At 46.5% G+C, this 24,914-nt stretch overlaps 1 protein-coding gene across 3 annotated transcripts in view; it reads left to right on the plus strand.

Moving 5' to 3' along the window:
• Positions 1–24,914, plus strand: part of MTOR (mechanistic target of rapamycin kinase) — a 156,145-nt gene that overhangs the window by 119,629 nt on the left and 11,602 nt on the right. For all 3 annotated transcript variants that reach the window (XM_031011230.3, XM_031011235.3, XM_031011231.3), the window contains exons 35-49: positions 2,980–3,105; positions 3,203–3,334; positions 8,191–8,306; positions 9,466–9,583; positions 11,902–12,150; positions 12,843–12,943; positions 13,729–13,825; positions 14,128–14,226; positions 14,558–14,680; positions 14,878–15,060; positions 15,541–15,675; positions 15,889–16,063; positions 18,058–18,193; positions 20,567–20,714; positions 21,324–21,446. In XM_031011230.3, the coding sequence (XP_030867090.1) occupies positions 2,980–3,105; positions 3,203–3,334; positions 8,191–8,306; positions 9,466–9,583; positions 11,902–12,150; positions 12,843–12,943; positions 13,729–13,825; positions 14,128–14,226; positions 14,558–14,680; positions 14,878–15,060; positions 15,541–15,675; positions 15,889–16,063; positions 18,058–18,193; positions 20,567–20,714; positions 21,324–21,446 (2,061 nt within the window). The remainder of the gene's footprint in view (positions 1–2,979; positions 3,106–3,202; positions 3,335–8,190; positions 8,307–9,465; positions 9,584–11,901; positions 12,151–12,842; positions 12,944–13,728; positions 13,826–14,127; positions 14,227–14,557; positions 14,681–14,877; positions 15,061–15,540; positions 15,676–15,888; positions 16,064–18,057; positions 18,194–20,566; positions 20,715–21,323; positions 21,447–24,914) is intronic.

Genomic DNA, 24,914 nt, shown 5'->3' on the forward strand with positions numbered 1-24,914 from the left:
TGAAAAAGGAGTTCACTTGGCCAGGCATGGTGGCTCACACCTGTAAGCCCAGCACTTTGGGAGGCTGAGGCAGGTGGATCGCTTGAGGTCAGGAGTTTGAGACTTAGCCTGGCCAACATAGAGAAACCCCCTCTCTGCTAAAAGAAAAAAATACAAAAATTAGCCAGGCATGGTGGCGCACACCTGTAATCCCAGCTACTTGGGAGGCTGAGGCAGGAGAATCGCTTGGACCTGGGAGGCAGAGGTTGCAGTGAGCCAAGATTGCGCCACTGCACTCCAGCCTGAGGGACAGAATGAGACTCCATCTCCAAAAAAAAAAAAAGAGTTCTGCCTGCTTCGGCTCCCAAAGTTCTGGGATTACAGGCACGAGCCACCATGCCTGGCCTTCTGATACATTTTAACTTCCCTGCAAGCCACAGCCAAATCCACTGTGAAACACAACAGAGATTTGCTGATAGAATCTCAGCTTTCTCAGGTTAAGGGTAGTGTGAGTGAAATACCCTTAGGCAGCGGTCCCCAACCTGACTCTCTATAGTTGTTAGACGTAAAATTAGCTTAAGCCCCTTTGATAATTAATTCACTTTTTTATTATTTTATTTTATTTATTTATTTATTATTATTTTTTTCAGACAGAGTCTCGCTGAGTCCCCCAGGCTGGAGTGCAGTGGCACGATCTCGGCTTACTGCAAGCTCCGCCTCCCAAGTTCATGCCATTCTCCTGCCTCAGCCTCCTGAGTAGCTGGGACTACAGGCGCCCACCACCACACCTGGCTAATTTTTTTTATTTTTTTATTTTTTAGTAGAGACGGGGTTTCACCGTATTAGCCAGGATGATCTCGATCTCCTGACCTTGTGATCCCCCCACCTCAGCCTCCCAAAGTGCTGGGATTACAGGCATGAGCCACCGTGCCCTGCCTTTTTTCTTTTTTTTTTTTAATTATAAAGAATTTGTGGCCAGGCGCAGTGGCTCATTCCTGTAATCCCAGCACTTTAGGAAGCCGAGGTGGGTGGATTGCTTGAGGTCAGGAGTTCAAGACCAGGCTGGCCAACATAGCAAAACCCCGTATCTACTAAAAATACAAAAATTAGCCAGGCATGGTGGCACACACCTGTAGTTCCAGCTACTCAGGAGGCTGAGGCAGAAGAATCGCTTGAACCTTGGAGGCAGAGGTTGCAGTGAGCCGAGACCGAACCACTGCACTCCAGCCTGGGAGACAAGAACGATCCCACCTGTAATCCCAGCACATTGGGAGGCTGAGGCAGGCAGATAGCTTAAGCCCAGGAGTTTGAGACCAGCCTTGGCAATGTGGCAAAACCCCATCTCTTCAAAAAATACAAAAATTAGCTAGATGTGATGTGCGCCCATAGTCCCAGCTACTCAGGAGGTTGAGGCGGGAGGATCGCTTGAACCTGGGAGGTTGAGGCTGCAGTGAGCCATGATTGCACCACTTTACTCCAGCCTGGGTGACAGAGTGAGACCCTATCAAAAAAAAAAAGAAAGAAGAATTTCTAAGTGTAACTGAATGAAGCATTTCCCCTTCTGTGTATACTTTTTGATCTGAGACGAGTAGAAATGAAGAAGAAAGAATCTAAGATGCCAACATACATGGTATCTCAACAGTCTTTTTTTTTTTTTTTTCAGAAGTCTTAATGGAGGTTTAGGCTTTAATAACTTCAGAAATATAAATGCTACCAACTTAAAAACAATGTCACTTCAAAAATTTTTAAACTTCTTTACATTTAATTCATTTTTCAACTTTGAATGATACATTTTAAATTTAATATCTTTGTCAGTGATAGTCATCTTCGACCAGAAAGACTGAAACAAAATTTTAAAGTTGAAGATGTATTATGTGTTATTCACCATTCACAAAATAAATTGAAATCAATCATTTATTTTATTTAATCCTCACCGTATCCCTATGAAACTGGTACTATTTTTATTCCACCCTACAGATCTGTCAGAGGTTAAGTGATTTGCCCAAAGTCACATAGGGTAGCAAGTGACAGAGGCAGGATTCAAGCTCCAAACCCATGCTATACCATCTCTCAAACTGCTGAGATGCCCCTAAGGGCAGGGGTCCCCAGACCCGGGGCCGGGGACCAGTGAGTAGCCTGTTAAGAACCGGGGGGCACAGCAGGAGGTGAGGGATGGGCAAGCTCCACCTCCTGTCAGATCAGCAGCCACACTGGATTCTCATAGGAGCATGAACCCTATTATGAACTGTGCATGCAAGGGATCTAGGTTGCATGCTCCTTATGAGAATCTAATGCCTGATGATCTGAGGTGAAACAGTCATCTGAAAACCATCCCCCCGCCCCCCACCCAATCTGTGGAATAATTGTCTTCCACAAAACTAGTCCCTGGTGCCAAAAAGGTTGGGGACTGCTGCCTAAGGGTATTTCACTCACAGTACCCTTAACCTGAGAAAGCTGAGATTCTATCAGCAAATCTCCATTGTGTTTCACAGTGGATTTGGCTGTGGCTTGCAGGGAAGTTAAAATGTATCAGAAGGCCAGGCATGGTGGCTCGTGCCTGTAATCCCAGAACTTTGGGAGCCGAAGCAGGCAGATCAGTTAAGGTCAGGAGTTCGAGAGCAGCCTTGCCATCATGGTGAAACACCATCTCTATTAAAAATACAGGAAAAGGCCGGGCGCGCTGGCTCACGCCTGTAATCCCAGCACTTTGGGAGGCCAAGACGGTTGGATCACGAGGTCAGGAGTTCAAGACCAGCCTGGCCAAGATGCTGAAACCCCGTCTCTACTAAAAATACAAAACTTAGCCAGGCATGATGGCACACGCCTGTAATCCCAGCTACTCGGGAGGCTGAGGCAGGAGAATTGCTTGAACCCGGGAGGCAGAGGTTGCAGTGAGCCAAGATTGCACCACTGCACTCCAGCCTGGGCGACAGAGCAAGACTCTGCCACAAAAACAATGTATCAGAAGACATATCTAATCTTCACTTCTGAATGTTCCAGGGCTGCCAGCGTATCGTAGAGGACTGGCAGAAAATCCTTATGGTGCGGTCCCTTGTGGTCAGCCCTCATGAAGACATGAGAACCTGGCTCAAGTATGCAAGCCTGTGTGGCAAGAGTGGCAGGCTGGTGAGTGACAACCACCCACCCACATGGGCAGGTAGGGCCCCATGGTGTCCCTGGGCTGTCCAGTTCTGTCTATAACCCAGTTTCTCTTATTTTTAAGGCTCTTGCTCATAAAACTTTAGTGTTGCTCCTGGGAGTTGATCCGTCTCGGCAACTTGACCATCCTCTGCCAACAGTTCACCCTCAGGTGACCTATGCCTACATGAAAAACATGTGGAAGAGTGCCCGCAAGGTCTGTATCCCAATGCATCCAGAACAGACCACCTTCTCCAGAATGCTCGCCTAATCTGCTTCTCTCTGCCTCTTTAAGGCCAGAAAAGAAACAGTGTTTAAACCACCTACTCACAATGTCAGGGAGTCTCTTCCTGTTACGAAGTTATTTGGCCTGATTTCATAGAGTGAATCATAGTTGAGGAGATGGCGTGTATACCATTGATCAAACCAATGAATGTGATCACAGTTATATGTATTTGTATCTAGAAAGTGCTGGGACATAGAAAGGGCACACTTTCTACCCCTAAGAGAAGATGGGCTGTTTGGTACAAAAAAGAGCAGATTTGTAAATACACAGACTAGAACTTTCACAACACCAATTTGGGTTTTTCAGACTTCTGGTCTCCTCTCCTGTCATCAGTTTGGATTCAAAAGGAATAACGTGCAGGGTATAATGCTGAAACCAGGAGGGAAAGTTATCTTGAAGCCAATGTAGAATTCTTCTGAGTTTATGTACAGACAAGCCCTTGGGAAATAGATGTGGCTCCTGGTTTGGGGGTTTTTTTCTTTAAACAATCTGCCTGGATGATGCTGAGGACTAATAAACAGTAGGCCCTGGAGGCAAAGTCAGCACCTGCTTTGGCTTCCCCTTCCTCCTTCTTAAAAGGAAGAGGGAGTCTCACTAGCCTTCTCTCCCCATTGTGACCCCCACAGTGAGGTACCTGAGATGAGAGAGGAATAAAACCCAGCCACTGGAGCCTCTGCTGTGGGAAGATCTCATAAAATAGAAGTTGTGTTTCTGCAGAAGGCACACTTAGGAGATCTGGGGACTGGGTCTAGAAATTGACTAATTTTATACATGACTGAATCAGGGTGGCTGTGAATACCACCCAGAGTGGGATCAGCCAGCCTGTACCCAGGCACCTGGTCTTTGGGATTTACTGCAGTACCAATGACCTAAGTTTCCTTCTTCAAATGTGCAGCTTGGAGATTTTATTTGTTTTTTTGTTGTTTTGTTTTATTTTTCAGTCTCTGTGAGCCTCCCAGGCCAGAGCATTTCTGATTCAAAGCCTGACCTCCTCCAGGCAAATGAGAAAAACAGAAGGTGCTGGATCTGAGTATAGTCTGGTTTCCCTCCTATGTATAGCCTCCAAGTCTTTGACTGTCTTGCCCAAGGCAGGCCAAAGAAGTCTTTTGGGTAATGTCTCAAGCAAGGAGTGGCTTCTTTCAACATAAGACCCCAGCCCAACTTCTCCATGGAATAGTCTTTCTTAGTAGCCCGAATTCTGTGGAATTAAAAATCAGGAACCTATTTAAAGTAAAGTGCTGGGACTTCAAGCCCAGAACTAGAGATGTCATATCTTCATAGTTAAGGAGCTACCCAAGGAAAACTGACTACTTAATAATTGTGCTGCTGAGCAGGACACTCACTGAGCCTTACTTTCCTCCACTGTAAACAAGAATCATGCTCTGCCTCGCCTGAGGCAAAGGAAAGTATTTGTGGGAAAAGCAGACCCTGTTATCCTGGAAGGCATCAGGCTATGGGTATATGTATCATGTTTTCCTAGACAAGACACTTCACAGAGTCCAGAGACAGACTGGTCCTTCTGTAAAATTTCAGTGAGCCAAGGCCATTGTTCTTGCCCACAAACCCACCCATGCAATCTAGAACCAGAATATTGTGCCTAGCTAAAATCCTGTGGGTCTATGAGAAGCCCCTTCTTCCAAGTGACAGGTCCTTCATTTATAAGAGGGAAAGAATCACTTTTCCCTTTTTTCATTTCCTGGGGATGGAGAAAACAAATTTTAAATAGAAAATTTCCAATTCCTTGAAAATAAGTTGCCTTGTACTATACAGTAGAAAGATACTGGATTCTCTTATGCTGGATAAATGAAATATTGGGCTTCAAATCCAAACTTAATACCCAGCCTCCCCAGCTTTGGCAGTTTATATTTTGTTCAGCTCCTTATTAAGTCCACCAAAGAGTTTAAACCCAGTGTCTGGATTGTTGATGACAGGTAGCTTATGGGCTCTGAAAAGCACCTACCATCAGAGTTCCTAGTTTAGCTCCTACCTGCGTGACGTATGCAATGATCACACTGAGTTATCACCTTTTTGGTGATTGAGTTTTTTTACTACCGCCTCCCAATTCTTTTTTTTTTTTTTTTAATCAGATTTAAGCCAGGTGTGGTGGCTCACGCCTATGATCCCAGCACTTTGGGAGGCTGAGGCAGGCGAATCACTTGAGGTCAGGAGTTTGAGACCAGCCTGGGCAACATGGTGAACCACCGTCTCTACTAAAAATGCAAAAATTAGCCAGATGTGGTGATGCATACCTGTACTCCCAGCTACTCAGGAAGTTGAGGCGGGAGAATCGCTTGAACCTGGGAGGTAGAGGTTGCAGTGAGCCAAGATCACGCCACTGCACTCCATCCTGGGTGACAAGAGCGAAACTCTGTTTCAAAAAAAAAAAAAAATCAGATTTAAGACTGGTCAGTGTAGTTCTCCTAGAAAAAAAAAAACTAAAGGGTGGTTCACACCTGTAATCCCAGCACTTTGGGAGGCCGTGGTGGGAGGATTGCTTGAGCCCAGGAATTTGAGACCAACCTGGGCAACATAGCAAGACCTCATCTCTACTAAAAATTAAAATTAAAATTAACTGGGCATGGTGGTGTGTGCCTGTAGTTTCAGCTACTGGGAAGCTGAGGTAGGAGGATCACTTGAGCAAAAGTGTTCACGTCTGCAGTGAGCTATCATTGCACCACTGCACTCCAGCCTGGGTAACAGAGTGAGAGACCCTGTCTCTAAAGGAATAAAAATTTAAATTAAAAAAATTAAAATTAAAGGAACATTTATCACTTCCCAGGTGTGGGATGCTATTGTAGTTCATTTTTCAAAGTTGGTGGTGAGTAATGGATCCCTGTGAAGACAGATATCTGAGGGAGACAGGTGTCTTGTTAAGTGTTGGAACATCTGTGTGCCTGCCCTGTCCTCATGCATGGATTAGCTGCTTGATCAATTGTTTGTCATGTCATTCTGGCTCTGGGTTAACCCAATCTCTTCATGCCAATTAATTCCTTATATTGAAAAGCATCTGAGGTTGGTCCTGGCCCCCAAGCTAGGGAGTTTCATTTTCTTCAAGGCCATCATCACTAACATGTTTTTTGTTTGTTTGTTTGTTTGTTTTTTTTGGACAGAGTTTCGCTCTTGTCACCCAAACTGGAGTGCAGTGGTGTGATCTCGGCTCACTGCAACCTCTGCCTCCAGGTTCAAGCAATTCTCCTGCCTCAGCCTCCTGAGTAGCTGGGATTACAGGCAGCCACCACCACGCCCAGCTAATTTTTGTATTTTTAGTAGAGACGGGGTTTCACCATATTGGCCAGGCTGGTCTCGAACTCCTGACCTCAGGTGATCCACCCACCTTGGCCTCCCAGAGTGCTGAGATTACAGGCATGAGCCACCACACCCAGCCTTTTTTCTTTTCTTTTTTTTTTTTTTTTTTTTTTTTTTGAGACAGTCTCACTCTGTTGCCCAGGTTGGAATGCAGTGGCACGATCTTGGCTCACTACAACCTCCGCCTCCCGGGTTCAAGCAATTCTCCTGCCTCAGCCTCCCAGATAGCTGGGATTACAGGCACGCCCCACCACGCCCGGCTAATTTTTGTATTTTTGGTAGAGACAGGTTTCACCATGTTGGCCAGGCTGGTCTGGAACTCCTGACCTCAGGTGATCCACCCACCTTGGCCTCCTAAAGTGCTGGGATTACAGGTGTGAGCCACTGCACCTGGCTAACATGTTTTTATTTAAAACAAACAAAAATACGTCTTATATGATTTACCATAAGGAGAACTGTTATTTATCTGAAGTCTTGATTTTTTCCTTCTTCTGCAGCACAGAACACATTGCCTCTTTTTCACATTCTCTCATATAATGTTTCCTTTCCCTGTGTTAATGCATTTAGATTTTGCCATTTTTCCATTTGAGCTTTTGATGTTTGTACATTCTATCTCCATCCTTGAAGCCCTTTATTATTATTTTTGTTTCTATTTGTGGGTTTTCCCCCCTCTAGAAAAACCAGAAAAGATTTATTTTTCCCTTTAAAAGTGATATGGATCCCACTTATCAAGATGCTGGTTCAACTGGATGTGGCGGGCTTGTACAGTAGTCCCAGATCTGTGATTCTGTCTCTGCCCTTCCTCGGTTCAGCTGTCTGTTCCTGACTCACATGCCCTCTGCTCACTTTGTATACAAGCCGGTAGTATAAATAGATCTAGCTGCTTTAGGGTGCTCTGGAGATTTTGCCCCTAAGTCACCCTGTTCAACCAGATGTCTGCTGAGCTAATATCTTCTCCCTATTCCCTGTGAATGCATGAGAGTTTTCACCCCAAATCTGTGTTCTTATTTGGGTGCTATATGATTTTTAAATCCATAGTTTTTGCTCCGCTGGACTGTCCAAGGTACCCTGGTGTTGTAAACAAATACCAGAGTTTTATTAGCCTGAAACAATTCCCAAAAGCCTAATATCCCCCAGGGTAACATATTGATAGTGAAGTAAGCAGTTGTTTCAAATTACTTTGTAGGAATTTTTATTTGGGGTAGCCAGGCATGAAACTTTGCCGAGGCTTATAAAACTGGTAATTATAGTTGGCAAAGGAGAGCCAAGACTTGAGTTGAATAAGTCATGAATCTTTTGGAAAAGCCCAGTCTCTCCCAGTATCACGCCCTGGTCCTCTGTCCTATGGGGTCGTCATTCTGTGCTCTAGGGTATTCTGTTTGGAGAGGGGTTGACTCATGCCTATCAGATGAACGGTAGCTCCCTTCCTCTGAAGCTGGGCCACAAGCCAAGTGGCTCTCTGTGCCTTTGTCCTGTTACAGATCGATGCCTTCCAGCACATGCAGCATTTTGTCCAGACCATGCAGCAACAGGCCCAGCATGCCATCGCTACTGAGGACCAGCAGCATAAGCAGGAACTGCACAAGCTCATGGCCCGGTGAGGTCCCCACTGACCTGGGGCAAGTCACATTCCAGCCCTGTCATCCCAGCAGCTTCTGCAGCAAGGAGGAGTTCAAAGCTTCTTGGGTGGCTGATTGCTGACATCTCTCTTTCCTTTTCCAGTAGGGATCCCAGGCAACCACCAAAGCATGCTGCTCTCAAAGTCTCTGCCACTTGCTTTCCTAGGTTCAGCAGCCCAAGAGCACCCATGTGCTGTTCTCCTGGCGTCTGGTTTTAGAGTCCTTGTTTTCAAATGTCAGATATGCTGCGCCCCCCCCCTTTTTTTGAGGGGGGATGGTCTTGCTGTGTCACCCAGGCTAGAGTATAGCCTTGATCTCCTGGGCTTAAGCAATCCTCCCACCTCAGTTTCCCAAGTAGCTATAGGCACGTGCCACCACACTGGCTAGTTTTTTGTAGAAATGAGGTCTCTACAAAAGAACAGGCATAGAGCCTGCGTTTCCTCCTACAAGTTTAATGTTGCCCAGGCTGGTCTCAAACTCCTGTGCTCCAGCCAGCCTCCCTCCACAGCCTTCCAAAATGCTGGGATTATAGGTGTGAGCCACTGTGCCACTCTATGCTGCAGATTTGATATTTGACTTCAGAGAAGTGACTTAACCTGTCTATGCCTCAGTTACCAATATAAAAGGGATAGTAACAGGTTCTATTTCCTAGGGTGGTATAAAGTAGTGTGAGGATTAATGCAAAGAGTACAATGTCAAGCATTTCAAGCAGCACTTGGAATACAGTAGCAGTCAGTAAATGTGGGCTAATCTCATTACAAAGAATGGAGGCGAAGGGAAAAGTAAGGGGGAAGCCATGTAGCAATCAGTAAAGAAGTAACTCTCAACAACTGTCACCCACAAAAAATTGGGTTTGGGGTAGATAAGTCCATACAGACCTATCTGTACCAGGTACATGGTTTATGCTGTCATTGAGAGACAAAGGTCAAGATGGAAAGATGGTATCTTAAAAATGTATTCCAAAAGCCCAGCTCCTTTCTTGCATATGGCTGGAAATTTTGCTAGCTCCTTCACATTGCCTCTTGAGAACAAGAGGAAATACCAGAAGGGCTTCAGTGTCCCCTAACAATTTGTGGTCCTCTTAGGAGGGCTGTTTTGAGGAGGGAATGTCATGGGGGCTTGTTTCTCTGCTTCCAGATGCTTCCTGAAACTTGGAGAGTGGCAGCTGAATCTACAGGGCATCAATGAGAGCACAATCCCCAAAGTGCTGCAGTACTACAGCGCCGCCACAGAGCACGACCGCAGCTGGTACAAGGTGATCAGAAGCAGGCCACCTGTGAGACCCAGCACCCTGGCTGGCTCGTGTCCTCCTGTGTGCTCGTGGTTACAGCTGAGCTTCTGCGGAGCTAGGCTGATGCTGTGAACTTACTTCTTGAGTCCCTGGAGCCTATCTATAAGAGGCCCAGGGAGCCTGCATTTCCCCCTACAAGTTTAATTAATACAGAAAGATTATTGGAGAAATACTTGTTACACCATTATTATGTGTATGTGGTGTTGGGGATTGCTGCTGTCTTATAGACTCTGAGCTGCTTGTTTTCCTGGGAGAATCTGGACACATGGTTAATCTCTGGAGCGACATCTTCCCTTAGGTCATCTGTTCTTGCTCAGCGTTTTTCTGATTTGCATCCTTGCCTGCTCCTCAGCTAAGAACTTAACTTTCTTTGTTTTTATTGGAAAGATCCAAGTAACATCCTGTTATGTTACAGGAAACTTTTGAAAGAGATAAACAGAATTAGAAAATATATAAAAGATGTGATTGATGGAGGGGTGATTTTTGGAAGTATATATCTTTGGTGAGAACATACTTTCTTATTTCTTTTTGAGAGGCTTCCTGGTAACTACTTGGTGTGGCAGATGTCATTGATGTCTTTCCAGTATTTCCTTGGCTTGCCAATACTTTGTGAATTAATCTCTCCGAAATCTAAACTTGCATCTGAGGACTGCAGAAGCACTTATAATACAGATCTTACCCTTGTTTAGGCATGCTTCATTCTGGTTTGAAAAATGTCCATTTTGTCATAACAGTAATACTCTCTCTAGGACAGCTTGCATGTCCAAAGCTGGAAAATACATCCAGTAAACACTATTAACTGGAAGCTTATTAATCGGAGTTGTATTCTAACCAGAGTTACTTTCATTCATTTAGCTTTTAGGAAGTAAGCAAATCACAAGAAAAAAGTTGGTTTCAGGAACTTTAGTTTTAGTTTTTAAAAGCTTTTCCTAATGTGGGTCCCTTTTGTTTTATGATGTATTCTACCATCAACGTCATGGCCCTGTGTGCATGCCAGGACTGTTTGTCTTGTTCACCTTGACCCCAGGTCATTGCCAGGCACATAGCAGATACACAAGAGATATTCAGTGAATAAATGAAGGTATGGGAAAACTGAAACCTGGGTCATTGTAGAATTCTTACTCATCAAGTAAAGGTTAGTTGTGATCAATCTATTCTCCTTAGTTGAGAAAACGGACACACCTGTGTTCAAGGTTTTTGGCAAGGCATACAAACGAATTTCCCAATTATTCAGAAAGTTCAGCTATTAATGGGTCACGTAGTGTCCTACTATCACTGCAAAGTTACCATGCCTGGAAGCAAACTCTGCCTCACACTCGCTAAACCAAGTGGTGGTACGCTGTAGAGTCATTGCCACTCAGAACCCCAGAGAGAGTAGTATTCCTTTATCCAAATAAGCACCAGCGGTTCTTCCTTCAAGCATTGAGCACTGGTTCTCTGTCAGGCCATGGGCTAGGTGTTGGGACCAGGCAGATGGGTGAGATTCTTTCTCTGTCAGGCTCCTATGCTCTTCATGTCTTCCTTTGTCCACTATCTGGTGACCTGTCAAAACTTTGCTCCCTTGAAATATTGTGATGACTGCTGCTTGCCCCCACTTCTGCTTGCCCCCACTTCTGCTTGCCACTTCTGCTCTCCCCTAAATGTACACTTTATACCCAGTGCAGCTCTGCTTTCTGGGTGAAAGTGCCAGCCCCGTGCCTGCTCCAGGCGTGCTTTGCTGGCCTCGCTCTCACTCCTTGCCTGCGTGTATCTCCTGCGTGGTCACATTCATGGGCTTGTTTCCCGTGAACCAATCTGCACATCTCTGGCCTTATTCTTCCCCCTTGCCAAGTAGTCCCCACTGCTGCCTTCTTGTTTCCCTCCTTGCCCTTCTGCAGCTCTCTTCCAGACCTACCCCAAATCCCTCTTCTTGACAAAGCTTTCCAAATGCCTGTCCTTGCTACTCCCATTGTGCCTTGCAGAGTACCTAGGTCTTCAGGTTTGTGCGTGAGCTCCCCTAGGAGGCCGGGAGATCCCTTGAGGCAAGAGCTCTCTCCTGCTCCTCTTGCTGTGCCCTTCTCGCAGTGCACTCATAGTACGTTATATAGTTAGTGCTCCACAAAGTGAGTGGATCATGTTGAATTTGGTAAAACAGCCATTTCTGAGTGTCTCCTTGAAGTGTTTGCTTTATGGACACACAGAACAGGCAGGAGCAGCTGTTCCTCAGCATCGACCTTGCGCTCCTCTGAGCCCTGCTGTTGGTCACAGCTCCAGTGTCTGTCCTTGCCTTTCTCCCCAACCAGGCCTGGCATGCGTGGGCAGTGATGAACTTCGAAGCTGTGCTACACTACAAACATCAGAACCAAGCCCGCGATGAGAAGAAGAAACTGCGTCATGCCAGCGGGGCCAACATCACCAACGCCACCACTGCCGCTACCACGGCCGCCACTGCCACCACCACTGCCAGCACCGAGGGCAGCAACAGTGAGAGCGAGGCCGAGAGCACCGAGAACAGCCCCACCCCATCGCCGCTGCAGAAGAAGGTCACTGAGGTACCCTTCCCTTCTTCCTTATTAACAACCAACCAAGGTGCCAGGCTCTCTGAGAAATGGAATCGTTGTTAAGCTTAAAAGGAACCTGAGGCTGTATCTGAAGTGCCAGGTGGAGCTGGAAAATACTGCCTATCTACCATCCAGCACTGCCTGAGACAGGGCTTTGTGTGTGAATATTTGTGTTTGGGGAGCTGACGCAGCCTCTATGCTGAAGAGCAAGCTCCTTGTCAAGCTTCCCTGTGGATGAGCTCATTCTCTACGTGCTGCACCTGTGTGTGGGTGGCTGTACACAGCTGCGGGTCCACTCTGAGGATGGGGCTTGGGAGGTCCATCCTCTCTGCCTTTTTCTCTCCACTTCCACTTCTTCCCCTTCCCCTTGGGCTGTCAGTTCAGAATGCACCAGGGCAGCTGGCAGGCCCAGAGATCCGGGTGTTCAGAGCCTCAGTCCCACCTCCTCCCTCCATCCTGTTCAGGAAGCCACTGTCAGCCCAAGATAATAACAGTTATGATACAGTTGCCATTTATTGGGTCTTTGCTGTGTGCCAGGTAATGATTAAAGATTTTTCATGCATTAACCGATTTAATTGTTATAACCACCCTTTGAAGTAGGTACAGTTAGTATGCTCTTATGCCCATTTTACAGATGAGAAAGCAGAGGCAAGAGTGTCGCTAACACGTGTGTGTTCCAACAGGATCTGTCCAAAACCCTCCTGATGTACACGGTGCCTGCCGTCCAGGGCTTCTTCCGTTCCATCTCCTTGTCACGAGGCAACAACCTCCAGGATACACTCAGGTATCAGAGAAGGGGAGGATGAAACTCTGGTAGGCCATGTTAATGGCAAGACCTAGAAGTCACACGTAAAAGTCCTCTTTCCCTTCCTGACCCTGATCAGGACACCCAAGATCGATGTATGTGCCTTTTTTCTGCACTGCATTTAAGGAGTAACAGCTGACTGGGCCCCACCTGTGTGGGTGAAACCTACAGAGAGTGAGGAGGAGAAGTGGAGTGAGAACTCTCCATGTGTGGTTTATTATGTAGGGATTATTAACCCATCTGTTAATCACAATATTTCTTTTTTTCTGACCACCTGTTGCCTATTGAAGTCACAGTATTTCTAAAATCCCTCAGCAACTTGGAGAGGTCTAAACAAATGACTCAAATCAGTTAACCCAGAGGGTAAAGGTGACAAGGTCCACGTCCTCCTTCATTTGAGGATCTCCAGCCAGCTAAGAGCCAGGTGTCCCTGTTGCCTCTGCCATACAGCGACTCTTACATGTGCAGACTTGTGGCTCTCTAAAGGTTATCCTGGCTCGTCTGTTTGATGTTTGCATACATGCCATGGTGACCCCTCGGTGACCTGGGATGAAATGCTCATTTGCTCAGGGTGACTCTTATGGTGTTCGGTCAAGAGCACTGCCACCCATCACAGACACCTGCTCCCATGGGAGGCCAAACACATTTGAGAGTTACTGGTTGGAGTCCCTGCCAGCTCTCTTCTCAGGAGCCTTAGAGATGAAAAACAGGCAGGCAAAAACTGGGAAACTAAATTTTCTGTGACTTTCTCATTTCTTTTTCAGAGTTCTCACCTTATGGTTTGATTATGGTCACTGGCCAGATGTCAATGAGGCCTTAGTGGAGGGGGTGAAAGCCATCCAGATTGATACCTGGCTACAGGTGAGGACACTTGGTTACAGGTGAAGGTGGCTCCAAGTCTCTCTTCTGTGTGTCTCCTCTTACAAGCATGCTGTGTTCAGTGTCACGAGGCAGTGTGTGTTAATACAGTGCTAAGGAAGTAGGGCTCGGTCCCAGTGTCAAGTGTCCGTATTTTCTTTATTTTCTTTTAGAAACTAAAGGGAAGGGAATGAACCATTTCAGAGCATCAACCGAAACAAGTTAAAAGAATTGATCTTTGCCTAGAAGAATAACTAGTTGTTTCAAGTCTCATATGCTACATACTGTGTCTTTTTGAATACCAGGTTATACCTCAGCTCATTGCAAGAATTGATACGCCCAGACCCTTGGTGGGACGTCTCATTCACCAGCTTCTCACAGACATTGGTCGGTACCACCCCCAGGTATGTGGAGACTCTGGGCAGTTTCTCATCTAACCACTGGTTTGGTGGTCAGCCTTTCCAAAAGCTGCCCTGGCGACACAAGCGCAGGAACTGGGAGCCATGTGTTCCATCCTGGCCCAGGAGGGTCTGTCCAGCCAGCCGTCCCAGAGGGCCCGGGAGCCTTGCTAAAAAGAAAGCGTTCCCTCCAAGACTGAGTTAGCCCCTTCCTGGTAGTCTCAAGCAGATGTTAATGTCACACTCACCACTTGTTTTGTCATTCTCCTTAAAATTCACACCAGCTCTTCCCCAACCCACATTTCCTTTATAGATGTTTCTTCTGTTTTTCCCTCAGGCCCTCATCTACCCGCTGACAGTGGCTTCTAAGTCTACCACGACAGCCCGGCACAATGCAGCCAACAAGATTCTGAAGAACATGTGTGAGCACAGCAACACCCTGGTCCAGCAGGCCATGATGGTGGGTCGGAGCCACTGTGGGGCTTCATAAACCCTGGTCACTTAGCTGGTGGGCGCAAGTGGGATTGTTTTTCTTCCTCGCATTGGTGCTGTGCACTTCCTCTGACTGCTGGAAATAGTACCTCCTGTGTCTCCAAAACAGACCTTTCTGAGGTTAGCTGATTCTTGGTGCTTCTCTCCTTCTTCTCTTGGCTTCAGGTGAGTGAGGAGCTGATCCGAGTGGCCATCCTCTGGCATGAGATGTGGCATGAAGGCCTGGAAGAGGCATCTCGTTTGTACTTTGGGGAAAGGAACGTGAAAGGCATGTTTGAGGTGCTGGAGCCCTTGCATGCTATGATGGAACGGGGCCCCCAGACTCTGAAGGAAACATCCTTTAATCAGGTATGGGGTAAAAAACACGAAAGGACATAACCCTGTAGAAATATTCTGCCACTAAAAAAAAAATGAAATGAGAAAAGTTTTTATAGAATGAAAGGACGTGACCCAAGGCCTTTGTCAGATTTCTTTTCCTCTGGCCTTTCCACTGACTTTAATAAAACGAGCTCTGATGGAGGTCACAGAGCATAAAACATCAGAAATTAGTTACAGGGACCCTTCTGAATTTTAACTGGAAAAGCCCAAGATTTCTCAAGAGGTCATCTCGTCTCTCCTCTCACCCTTCCTTCCCTATAAGCCATGCTGCTGGTTTGGAAGCTCCAGGGTTGGAGGCCTGCACCTCTGCTCTTGCTTTCTCCAGCCCCCTGCCAGTGTTTTCAGGCCACAGCGGGCTCCTGAGGAATATCTGCAGTCAGCCTGGGGATTTTGCCTCCTGGCTTGGTTGAGACTTTGATAACTTGAAAACGTGCCTGCTTTCTCTCTCAGGCCTATGGTCGAGATTTAATGGAGGCCCAAGAGTGGTGCAGGAAGTACATGAAATCAGGGAATGTCAAGGACCTCACCCAAGCCTGGGACCTCTATTATCATGTGTTCCGACGAATCTCAAAGCAGCTGCCTCAGGTAGGATCTTCAGGCTCCTGGCAGGGTTAACTGTCATTATAGTCCTTTCTGTTTTACTGTCTATGAATGTTCTAACACTCATTCCAAAGCATCTGGTTTTACTTCTGCTTTGGGACAAGTAATTGTTATTAGCAATCCACTGAAAAATACTTAACTTGCGTTTAAATTCCTCCCTGGAGGCAGAACACTAAATCCTTTGGTAATTATTCACAGCTCACATCCTTAGAGCTGCAATATGTTTCCCCAAAACTTCTGATGTGCCGGGACCTTGAATTGGCTGTGCCAGGAACATATGACCCCAACCAGCCAATCATTCGCATTCAGTCCATAGCACCGTCTTTGCAAGTCATCACATCCAAGCAGAGGCCCCGGAAATTGACACTTATGGGTAAGGACCATTGTGCACTTCTGTCACCCGCTTCTCCCTCCTACCCTGGCTGAGACCCCTTCCCTCTTCTGAAATTACTGCTTGCCATTCCCACTACTCACCTATCATAGCTACATCTCTCCCATGCTCATTGAGAGGAAAATAGAGGGCAAGCAAATTTCTCATTATGTCCTCAGGACTTAGTTCATTCATGTAGTTGGGCTTATGTGAAGCATGATCACACATAAAGGGAATGACAAAGGCATGCAAGGCAGAGAAGTAACAGTGGAAGGCAGGTGTTGGGGACTGATGAGGCCAGGGAGGAGGCAGCTGGGTGCAAGCAGGGAAGGTGCTAGCTCCTCTGAAACGGGGGCTTCTGGCTCTTGAATTTTTTTTTTTTTTTTTTTTTTTACCATCATAGTCTCTGTGGTAAATGATTGTGTAAAATGAACAAGTGGATTCTCACAGTGAGATTTGTTAAGCAAGTGGGCTCTGGAATTTCCCTTGGGGTAGAGTGTTACTTATGGGGGATGTTTTAGTGAGGCCTGAGTGCTGTGGTGGCACTTTGAGGCCTCTCGCTTTTTTTTTTTTTTTTTTTTTTTTTTTGAGCCAGAGTTTTGCTCTTGTTGCCCAGGCTGGAGTATAATGGCGCAATCTTGGCTCACTGCAACCTCCACCTCCCAGGTTCAAGCAATTCTCCTGTCTCAGCCTCCCGAGTAGCTGGGATTACAGGCACGCACCACCACGCCTGGCTAATTTTTGTATTTTTAATAGAGTTGGGGTTTCACCATGTTGGCCAGGCTGGTCTCGAACTCTGACCTCAAGTGATCCGCCTGTCTCGGCCTTCCAAAGTGCTGGGATTACAGGTGTGAGCCACTGCGCCCAGCCACCTCTTGCTCTTTTTTTTTTTTCCCCCCCAAGACAGAGTCTCACTCTGTTGCCCAGGCTGGAGTGAGGTGGTGTGCTCTCGGCTCACTGCAACCCCACCTCCTGAGTTCAAGCGATTCTCGTGCCTCAGCCTCCCTAATAGCTGAGATTACAGGTGCATGCCACACAATCAGCTAATTTTTATAATTTTAGTAGAGATGGGATTTCACCACGTTGGCCAGGCTGGTCTCAAACTCCCGACCTGAGGTGATCCACCCAGCTTGGCCTCCCAAGATGTTAGGATTACAGGTGTGAGCCACCGCGCCCAGCCTCACCTCTCGCTCTTAATAATGCTCAATGTTTCTTAAATGCAGTGATTATTCACCAACACCAATTAATCATGGTCCACAGGTGATTATCTCTGCATGAGCTGTTGTCTTCTGATACCAAAATGTGGGTCAGGCTGGTTCTTGGGGTGTTTAATTAAAGAGAGTTTAAGAAAGGAATTGTTTCCAGAGGTGTAAGCAAAGCTAAGAGAATCAACAAGGAGCGCTCATGAACAAGCACAAGTGAGAAATTGTTACTCAGCCCTCACCCACCCCCCACACTCCAGAACTGGAAGAGCAAGGAGCCCAGCTAGAACCGTCACCATGCCAGAGAGGCCATCTAGCAGAGTCTACAGTCCAGAGAGAGTGGTGGCTTCTAGAACTGGGGCCAGGCTGGTGATGGGAGACACATACCCTGACCTCTCCCTCTACCCATCCTCTGACCTCCTGCCAGTACCCTTCCACCATTGGCCACGCCCAAGTGGGATCCCAGGTGATGCGGCCTGTAGGAGTCAGGCTTCTCAGAACAGAGGAGGACAGAGTGGGTCAGAAAACAGGAATGATCATTTCCGTGCCTAACCATTCCTGGTCCTCAAAAACAGATTTTGTTTTGTTTTAATTTGAACAACATTGGTCATTGAGAACCATAAAAGGCAAAGCCACTCTTTTCATTAATTCTAAAGATTGTTTTTTCTTTTTGTGAGGAACGTGTGATTAGGTAAGGCATATGTAGTCTGTGGGATCTCTTGAATGCAGTGGTGCTCTCAGCTGAAGAGCTGAGGACCTCTGATGTACACTCACCGCTCCCACTGTTCCTTACAGGCAGCAACGGGCATGAGTTTGTTTTCCTTCTAAAAGGCCATGAAGATCTGCGCCAGGATGAGCGTGTGATGCAGCTCTTCGGCCTGGTTAACACCCTTCTGGCCAATGACCCAACATCTCTTCGGAAAAACCTCAGGTATTCAGAAACCCTGAAATGGCAACAATTTGAGAAATCTTCTGGTTTTTTCCTACATTTGTCTCATGTAGTCATGTATTATATCTTAACAAAAAACTATAAAATTAGGGAGCCAGGCATGGTAACTCATGCCTGTAGTCCCAGAAACTCCAGAGGTTGAGGCAGGGGGATGGCTTGAGCCCAGGAGTTCAAGGCTGCAGTGAGCTGTGATTGTGCCACTGCCCTCCAGCCTGGGTAATAGAGCAAGACTGTCTCTTTAGAAGAAAAAGGCTGGGCATGGTGGCTCGCACCTATAATCCTAATATTTTGTAATGCCAAGGTAGGAGGATCACTTGAGCCCAGGAATTCAAGACCAGCCTAAACAACATAGAGAGACCCCATCACTATTTATTTAAAAAAATTAAAAAGGTGACCGGGCACAGTGGCCCATGCCTATAATCCCAGCACTTTGGGAGGCCCAGGCAGGTGGATCACTTGAGGTCAGGAGTTCGAGACCAGCCTGGCCAACATGGTGAAACCCTGTGTCTACTAAAAATACAAAAATTAGCTGGGCGTGGTGGCGGCCACCTGTAATCCCGACTACTCAGGAGGCTGAGGCACGAGAATTGCTTGAACCTGGGAGGCGGAGGTTGCAGTGAGCCAAGATTGTACCATTGTACTCCAGGCTGGGCAACAAGAGTGAAACTCCATCTCAAAAATAAATAACTAAAGTAAGAAAAAAAAATTAAGTGGCCAGGCATGGTGGCTCACATGTAATCCTGACACTTTGGAAGGCTACAGCAGGAGGATTGCTTGAGACCAGGAGTTCAAGACCATCCTGGACAAAAAAGTGAGACCCTGTCTCTACAAAAAATAAAAAAATCAGCTGGGCATGGTGGCTCATGCCTGTCGTCCCAGCTCCTTGGGAGATGGAGGCAGAAGAATCATCTTAGCCCAGCTGGTTGAGGCTGCAGTGAGACAAGGTTGTGCCTCTACACTCTAGCCTGGGCAGCAGAGCAAGACCCTTTCTCTCAAAAAATAAAGATAGGCTGGGCACAGTGACTCACGCCTGTAATCCCTGTCTCTACAAAAAAAAAAAAAAAAAAAAAGCTGGGCACAGTGTAGTCCCAGCTACTCAGGGGGCTGAGGCAGGAGAATCACTTGAGCCCAGGAGGTCGAGGCTACAGTGAGCTGTGATGGGGCAACTGTGCTCGAGCCTAGGTAACAGCGAGACCCTGTCTCAAAAAGTAAATAATATTTTTTAAATGTTTTAAAAATGAAAAATTAAGTTATAAAATTTTATAACTTAATTTATAACCAAGTTCTTCCAGAGTTTTTAGGGTATTTTCATTGGGAAATGCCTTTAACAACCTCCAAAGAATCCAGCAGGGAGCAATTTGTGGCAGGTAGACTGGAGAGTCTACAGATGGGATGGGTCTGACCCCTTGTGGGATGAAAGCCAAACCTTTCCCATCGTCCGTATTCTGGCACTCCACTTCCTGTTAAAACCATGAGAATTCACTTGAGAGGTATTTTAGTCACTTGATTGTTCCCCCAATGCCATGAGTTTCTTGGGCAGGTTGAGGAGACCCGTGTTGCTTTCACTGCACCATCAGTGCACTGTCTTTCTGTGATGCCTTATTCTTCACAAAGCATCCCTCAACACACACTTCACACCAGCCTGCTGTGGCGGGGGCTCATTAAAAATAGTCAGGGCCACCGGGCGCGGTGCCTCACGCCTGTAATCCCAGCACTTTGGGAGGCCAAGGAGGGTGGATCACGAGTTCAGGAGTTTGAGACCAGTCTGGCCAACATAGTGAAACCCCGTCTCTACTAAAAATACAAAAAATTAGCCGGGTGTGGTGGTGTGCACCTGTAATCCCAGCTACTCGGGAGGCTGATGCAGGAGAATCGCGTGAACCCAGGAGGCGGAGGTTGCAGTGAGTTGAGATAGTGCCACTGCACTCCAGCCTGGGCAACAGAACGAGACTCCATCTCAAAAAAAAAAAAAAAAAAAAATGGGGCTGGGTGCAGTGGCTTAGGCCTGCAATCCAGCACTTTGGGAGGCCGAGGCAGGCGGATCACGAGGTCAAGAGATTGCGACCATCCTGGCCAACATGGTGAAATCCGTCTCTACCAAAAATAAAAAAATTAGCTGGGCATGGTGGCACACGCCTGTAGTCCCAGCTACTCGGGAGGCTGAGGCAGGAGGATCACTTGAACCCAGGAGGCAGAGGTTGCAGTGAGCCAAGATTGTGCCACTGCACTCCAGCCTGGGCAACAGAGCAAGACTCTGTCTCAAAAAAGAAAAAAAAATAGTCTGCCTGTGTTCTGAGCTGCTCAAGGGTATACTCTCTTTACGGTACACTAACCCTGCTTTTCTGTGGGCGCCAGCATCCAGAGATATGCTGTCATCCCTTTATCGACCAACTCGGGCCTCATTGGCTGGGTTCCCCACTGTGACACACTGCACGCCCTCATCCGGGACTACAGGGAGAAGAAGAAGATCCTTCTCAACATCGAGCATCGCATCATGTTGCGGGTATGTGATGCGGCCACGAGAGCTAGTGCCCCTTCCGTGGCAGGGAATCTCCGTAGCGCTGCTTTTCTCATTCCTCTCTCTATGTCTGTCACTGAAAAATCTCTTTGAGAGAATCAGCTTTGAAGAAGGTCTAATAAAGTGAGTCCTAAAGCAGATAAGCTTGTAAGAAACTGAAGGACCCTTAAGCTGAGAAATTGTTTTCACCATCCTAGGGAAGACTAGACAGATAAATATTCGGCACCATATATTTACTAATGTATACAAAGCACTGGCCATATGGAGAAATAATGTTTAGTAGATGTGTAAGTAATAAGAAAGAGAATTGCTTGTTTTCCAAAACCTTGAAACTTCCAGTACTCTCATCTGCACAGAAGGCCTATAACTGAGGTGAGGTCTCGTGTTTTTCCCTTATGCCTTGGGGTTCCAGTGGTCATCAGGTTAGAGTGGTCACTTCGTTTCTCCTTTTGCCATGTTCTTATTTCCCTTCTCCTTTGGCTATGATGGGGAAATTAGAACTCAGCTCTTCTGGACCCCAAGCCTTGTTTCTTCCTGGACCCAAACTACGTGTCTTAGGCTGCTCTCTTACTGAACAGTTGTGTCCTGATGCAGATGGCTCCGGACTATGACCACTTGACTCTGATGCAGAAGGTGGAGGTGTTTGAGCATGCCGTCAATAATACAGCTGGGGACGACCTGGCCAAGCTGTTGTGGCTGAAAAGCCCCAGCTCTGAGGTAGGCCACTGGGCCCTGCAGACCTGCGCTCTCCTGGAACCCCCACTCGCAATAGGATGGCCCTCCCATCTGTTCATGTGCACACAGCGGCTCTTCTTTGCTGTGATTGGCTGTAGAGCGTGTCCAGACTTTTCTAACAAAAATGAAATGGGTGAGCAAGACAAGTTCACAGAGTTAGAATGAGTAGTTTAATATTTCCTCCAGAACTCTTTATATATTAAAGAATTAAAGATAGTTGTCTTTTTTATATATGTTACAAATTTCCTATTAACTTAGTTTTTAAATTTTGCTAATGGTGTGTTCTTTGGTTTGGAGTTTTTGTTTGGTTTGGTTTGGTTTTTGATACACAGCCCTCCATATCCGTAGCTTCTGCATCTGTGGATTCAGCCAACTGTGGATAGAATATTTTTAAAAAATATATATAACAATAAGAAATGTAAATTTTTAAAAATATAGTAGAATGACTGTTTACATTGTATAACATTCACATTGTATTAGGTATTATATGTACCCAAGATGATTTGAAATATAAGGGAGGTTGTGCATAGGTTACATACAATACTATGCCATTTTATTAAAAAGTTGTTTTTGGCTGGGTGCAGTGGCTCACACTTGTAATCCCAGCACTTTGGGAGGCCAAGGCAGGAGGATCACTTGAGCCCAGGAGTTCAATACCAGCCTGGGCAACATAGTGAGACTCCATCTCTTTTTTTTTTTTTTTTTCCCACCCAGGCTGGAGTGCAGTGGCAAGATCTCGGCTCACTGCAACCTCTGCCCCCTGGGTTCAAGTGATTCTCCTGCCTCAGCCTCCCTAGTAGCTGGGATTACAGGCACGTACCACCATGTGGGTTAATTTTTGTATTCTTAGTAGAGACAGGGTTTCACCATGTTGTCCAGGCTAGTCTCAAACTCCTGACCTCAAATGATCCACCCACCTTGGCCTCCCAAAGTGCTGGGATTACAGGTATGAGCCACCACACCTAGCCTGTGAGACCCCATTTCTACAAAAAAATTAGCCGGGCATGGTGGTACACACCTGTAAGCCCAGCTACTCGGAAGGATCATTTGAATCCAGGAGAATGAGGCTGCAGTGAGCCATACCATGCCACTGCACTCCGTCCTGGGTGACAGAGCGAGACCTTGTCCCAAAGCAATTTTATATCTATATATATATATAGATATATATATAAATTTTTTTTTTTTTTTTTTTTAGAGACAAAGTCTCACTGTGTCACCCAGCCTGGTCTTAAGCTATCCTCCTGCCTTGGCCTCCTAAAGTGCTGGGATTAGAGGCATGAGCCACCACGCCCAGCCTACACCATTTTATATAAGGCACTTGAGTATTGCAGATTTTGGTATCCGATGGGGGCCCTAACTTAGAGATAACTGTACAGGCATTTTTTAAAGTTAGAAGTTACCAAATTTTTAATCCTTTTCTTTAAAGTTTCTTCCTTTGGTTTGTTTTTGTTTTTTGTTTGTTTGTTTGTTTGTGTGTTTTTTTTTGTTTTTTTTTGTTTTTTTGAGACAAGGTCTTACTCTGTTACGCAGGCTGGAGTGCAGCGGCACGATCTCGGCTCACTACATACTCCGTCTCCCAGGTTGAAGTGATTCTCCTGCCTCAGCCTCCAGAGTACCTGGAATTACAGACGCGTGCCACCATGCCCGGCTTTTTTTTTTTTTTTTTTTTTTCGAGACGGAATCTCGCTCTGTCACCCAGGCTGGAGTGCAGTGGCGCGATCTCGGCTCACTGCAAGCTCCGCCTTCCGGGTTCACACCATTCTTCTGCCTCAGCCTCCCGAGTAGTTGGGACTACAAGCACCCGCCTCCATGCCCGGCTAATTTTTTTTTTTTTTTGTATTTTTAATAGAGACGGGGTTTCACCGTGTTAGCCAGGATGGTCTCGATCTCCTGACCTCATGATCCGCCCGCCTCAGCCTCTCAAAGTGCTGGGATTACAGGCGTGAGCCACCGCTCCCGGCCACTCTTTTGTATTTTTAGTAGAGACAGGGTTTCACTGTGTTGGCCAGGCTGGTGTCAAACTCCTAGCCTCGAGTTATCCGCCCTTCTCAGCCTCCCAAAGTGCTGGGATTACAGGCATGAGCCACGGCGCCTGGCCTCTTCCTTTGGTTTTATATTTAGAAAGGCCCTCTCCACCTTGAGGTTATTTTTTTACTTACATTTTCTTATACTAGTTACAGGGTTTTTTTTACATTTAAGTCTTAACCCAAGTCAGACACTATGGTACACACCTGTAGTCTCAGCTACTTGGGAGGCTGAGGCAGGAGGATTGCTTGAGCCCAGGAGTTCAAGGCTGTTGCACATTAAGACCACACCTATGGGCGGGGTGCAGTGGCTCACGTCTATAATCCCAACACTTTGGGAGGCCAAGGCAGGTGGAATGCTTGAAGCTCAGGCATTTGAGACCAGCCTGGGCAGCGTCGCAAAACCCCATCTCTACAAAAAATAAAAAATTAGCCGGGCATGATGGCACTTGCCCATTGTCCCAGCTACTTAGGAGGATGTGGCGGGAGGATCACTTGAGCCTGGAGGCAGGGGTTGCAGTTAGCTGAGATTGTGCCACTGCACAATCTGTAACTCAGCCTGAGTGACAGAGCCAGACCCTGTCTCAAAAAAAAAAAAAAAAAAGAAGAAAAAGACCACACCTATGAAAAGCCATTACACTCCAGCCTGGGTAATATAGTGAGACCGTCTCTTAAAAATAAACAAGACCAGGCACGGTGGTTCACGCCTGTAATCCCAGCACTTTAGGAGGCCGAGGCAGGCGGATCATGAGGTCAGGAGTTCGAGACCAGCCTGACCAACGTGGTGAAACCCTGTCTCTACTAAAAATACAAAAATTAGCTGGGCATGGTGGCACCTGCCTGTTATCCTAGCTACTCAGGAGGCTGAGGCAGGAGAATCGCTTGAACCAGGGAGGCAGAGGTTACAGTGAGCCAAGATTGTGCCATTGCACTCCAGCCTGGGCAATAGAGCAAGACTCTGTCCAAAAAAAAAAAAAAAAAATCTTAACTAAGTTTGGAATTTAAGGTGTAACTTTATTTTTTTAAACATGACTAGCCATGACCACACTGTTGGCCAAATAATTCATCCTTTCCCTGCTATTTAGAAGATTTTGTTTTTATTGAACACTGAATTTTTTTTTATTTTATTTTTTGAGAGAGAGTTTCGCTCTTGTTGCCCAGGCTGGAGTGCAGTGGCATGATTTTGGCTCACTGCAACCTCTGCCTCCTGGGTTCAGTGATTCTCCTGCCTCAGCCTCCTGAGTAGCTGGGATTACAGGCACGCACCACCACACCCGGCTAATTTTTGCATTTTTAGTAGAAACAGGATTTCACCACGTTGGTCAGGCTGGTCTCAAACTCCTGATCTCAGGTGATCCACCCACCTCGGCCTCCCAAAGTGCTGGGATTACAGGCATGAGCCACCGTGCCCAGCCTAAACACTAAA

Source organism: Gorilla gorilla, chromosome 1 (genome assembly GCF_029281585.2).
Source record: "Gorilla gorilla gorilla isolate KB3781 chromosome 1, NHGRI_mGorGor1-v2.1_pri, whole genome shotgun sequence".
In the NCBI taxonomy this organism is placed as follows: Eukaryota; Metazoa; Chordata; class Mammalia; order Primates; family Hominidae; genus Gorilla; species Gorilla gorilla.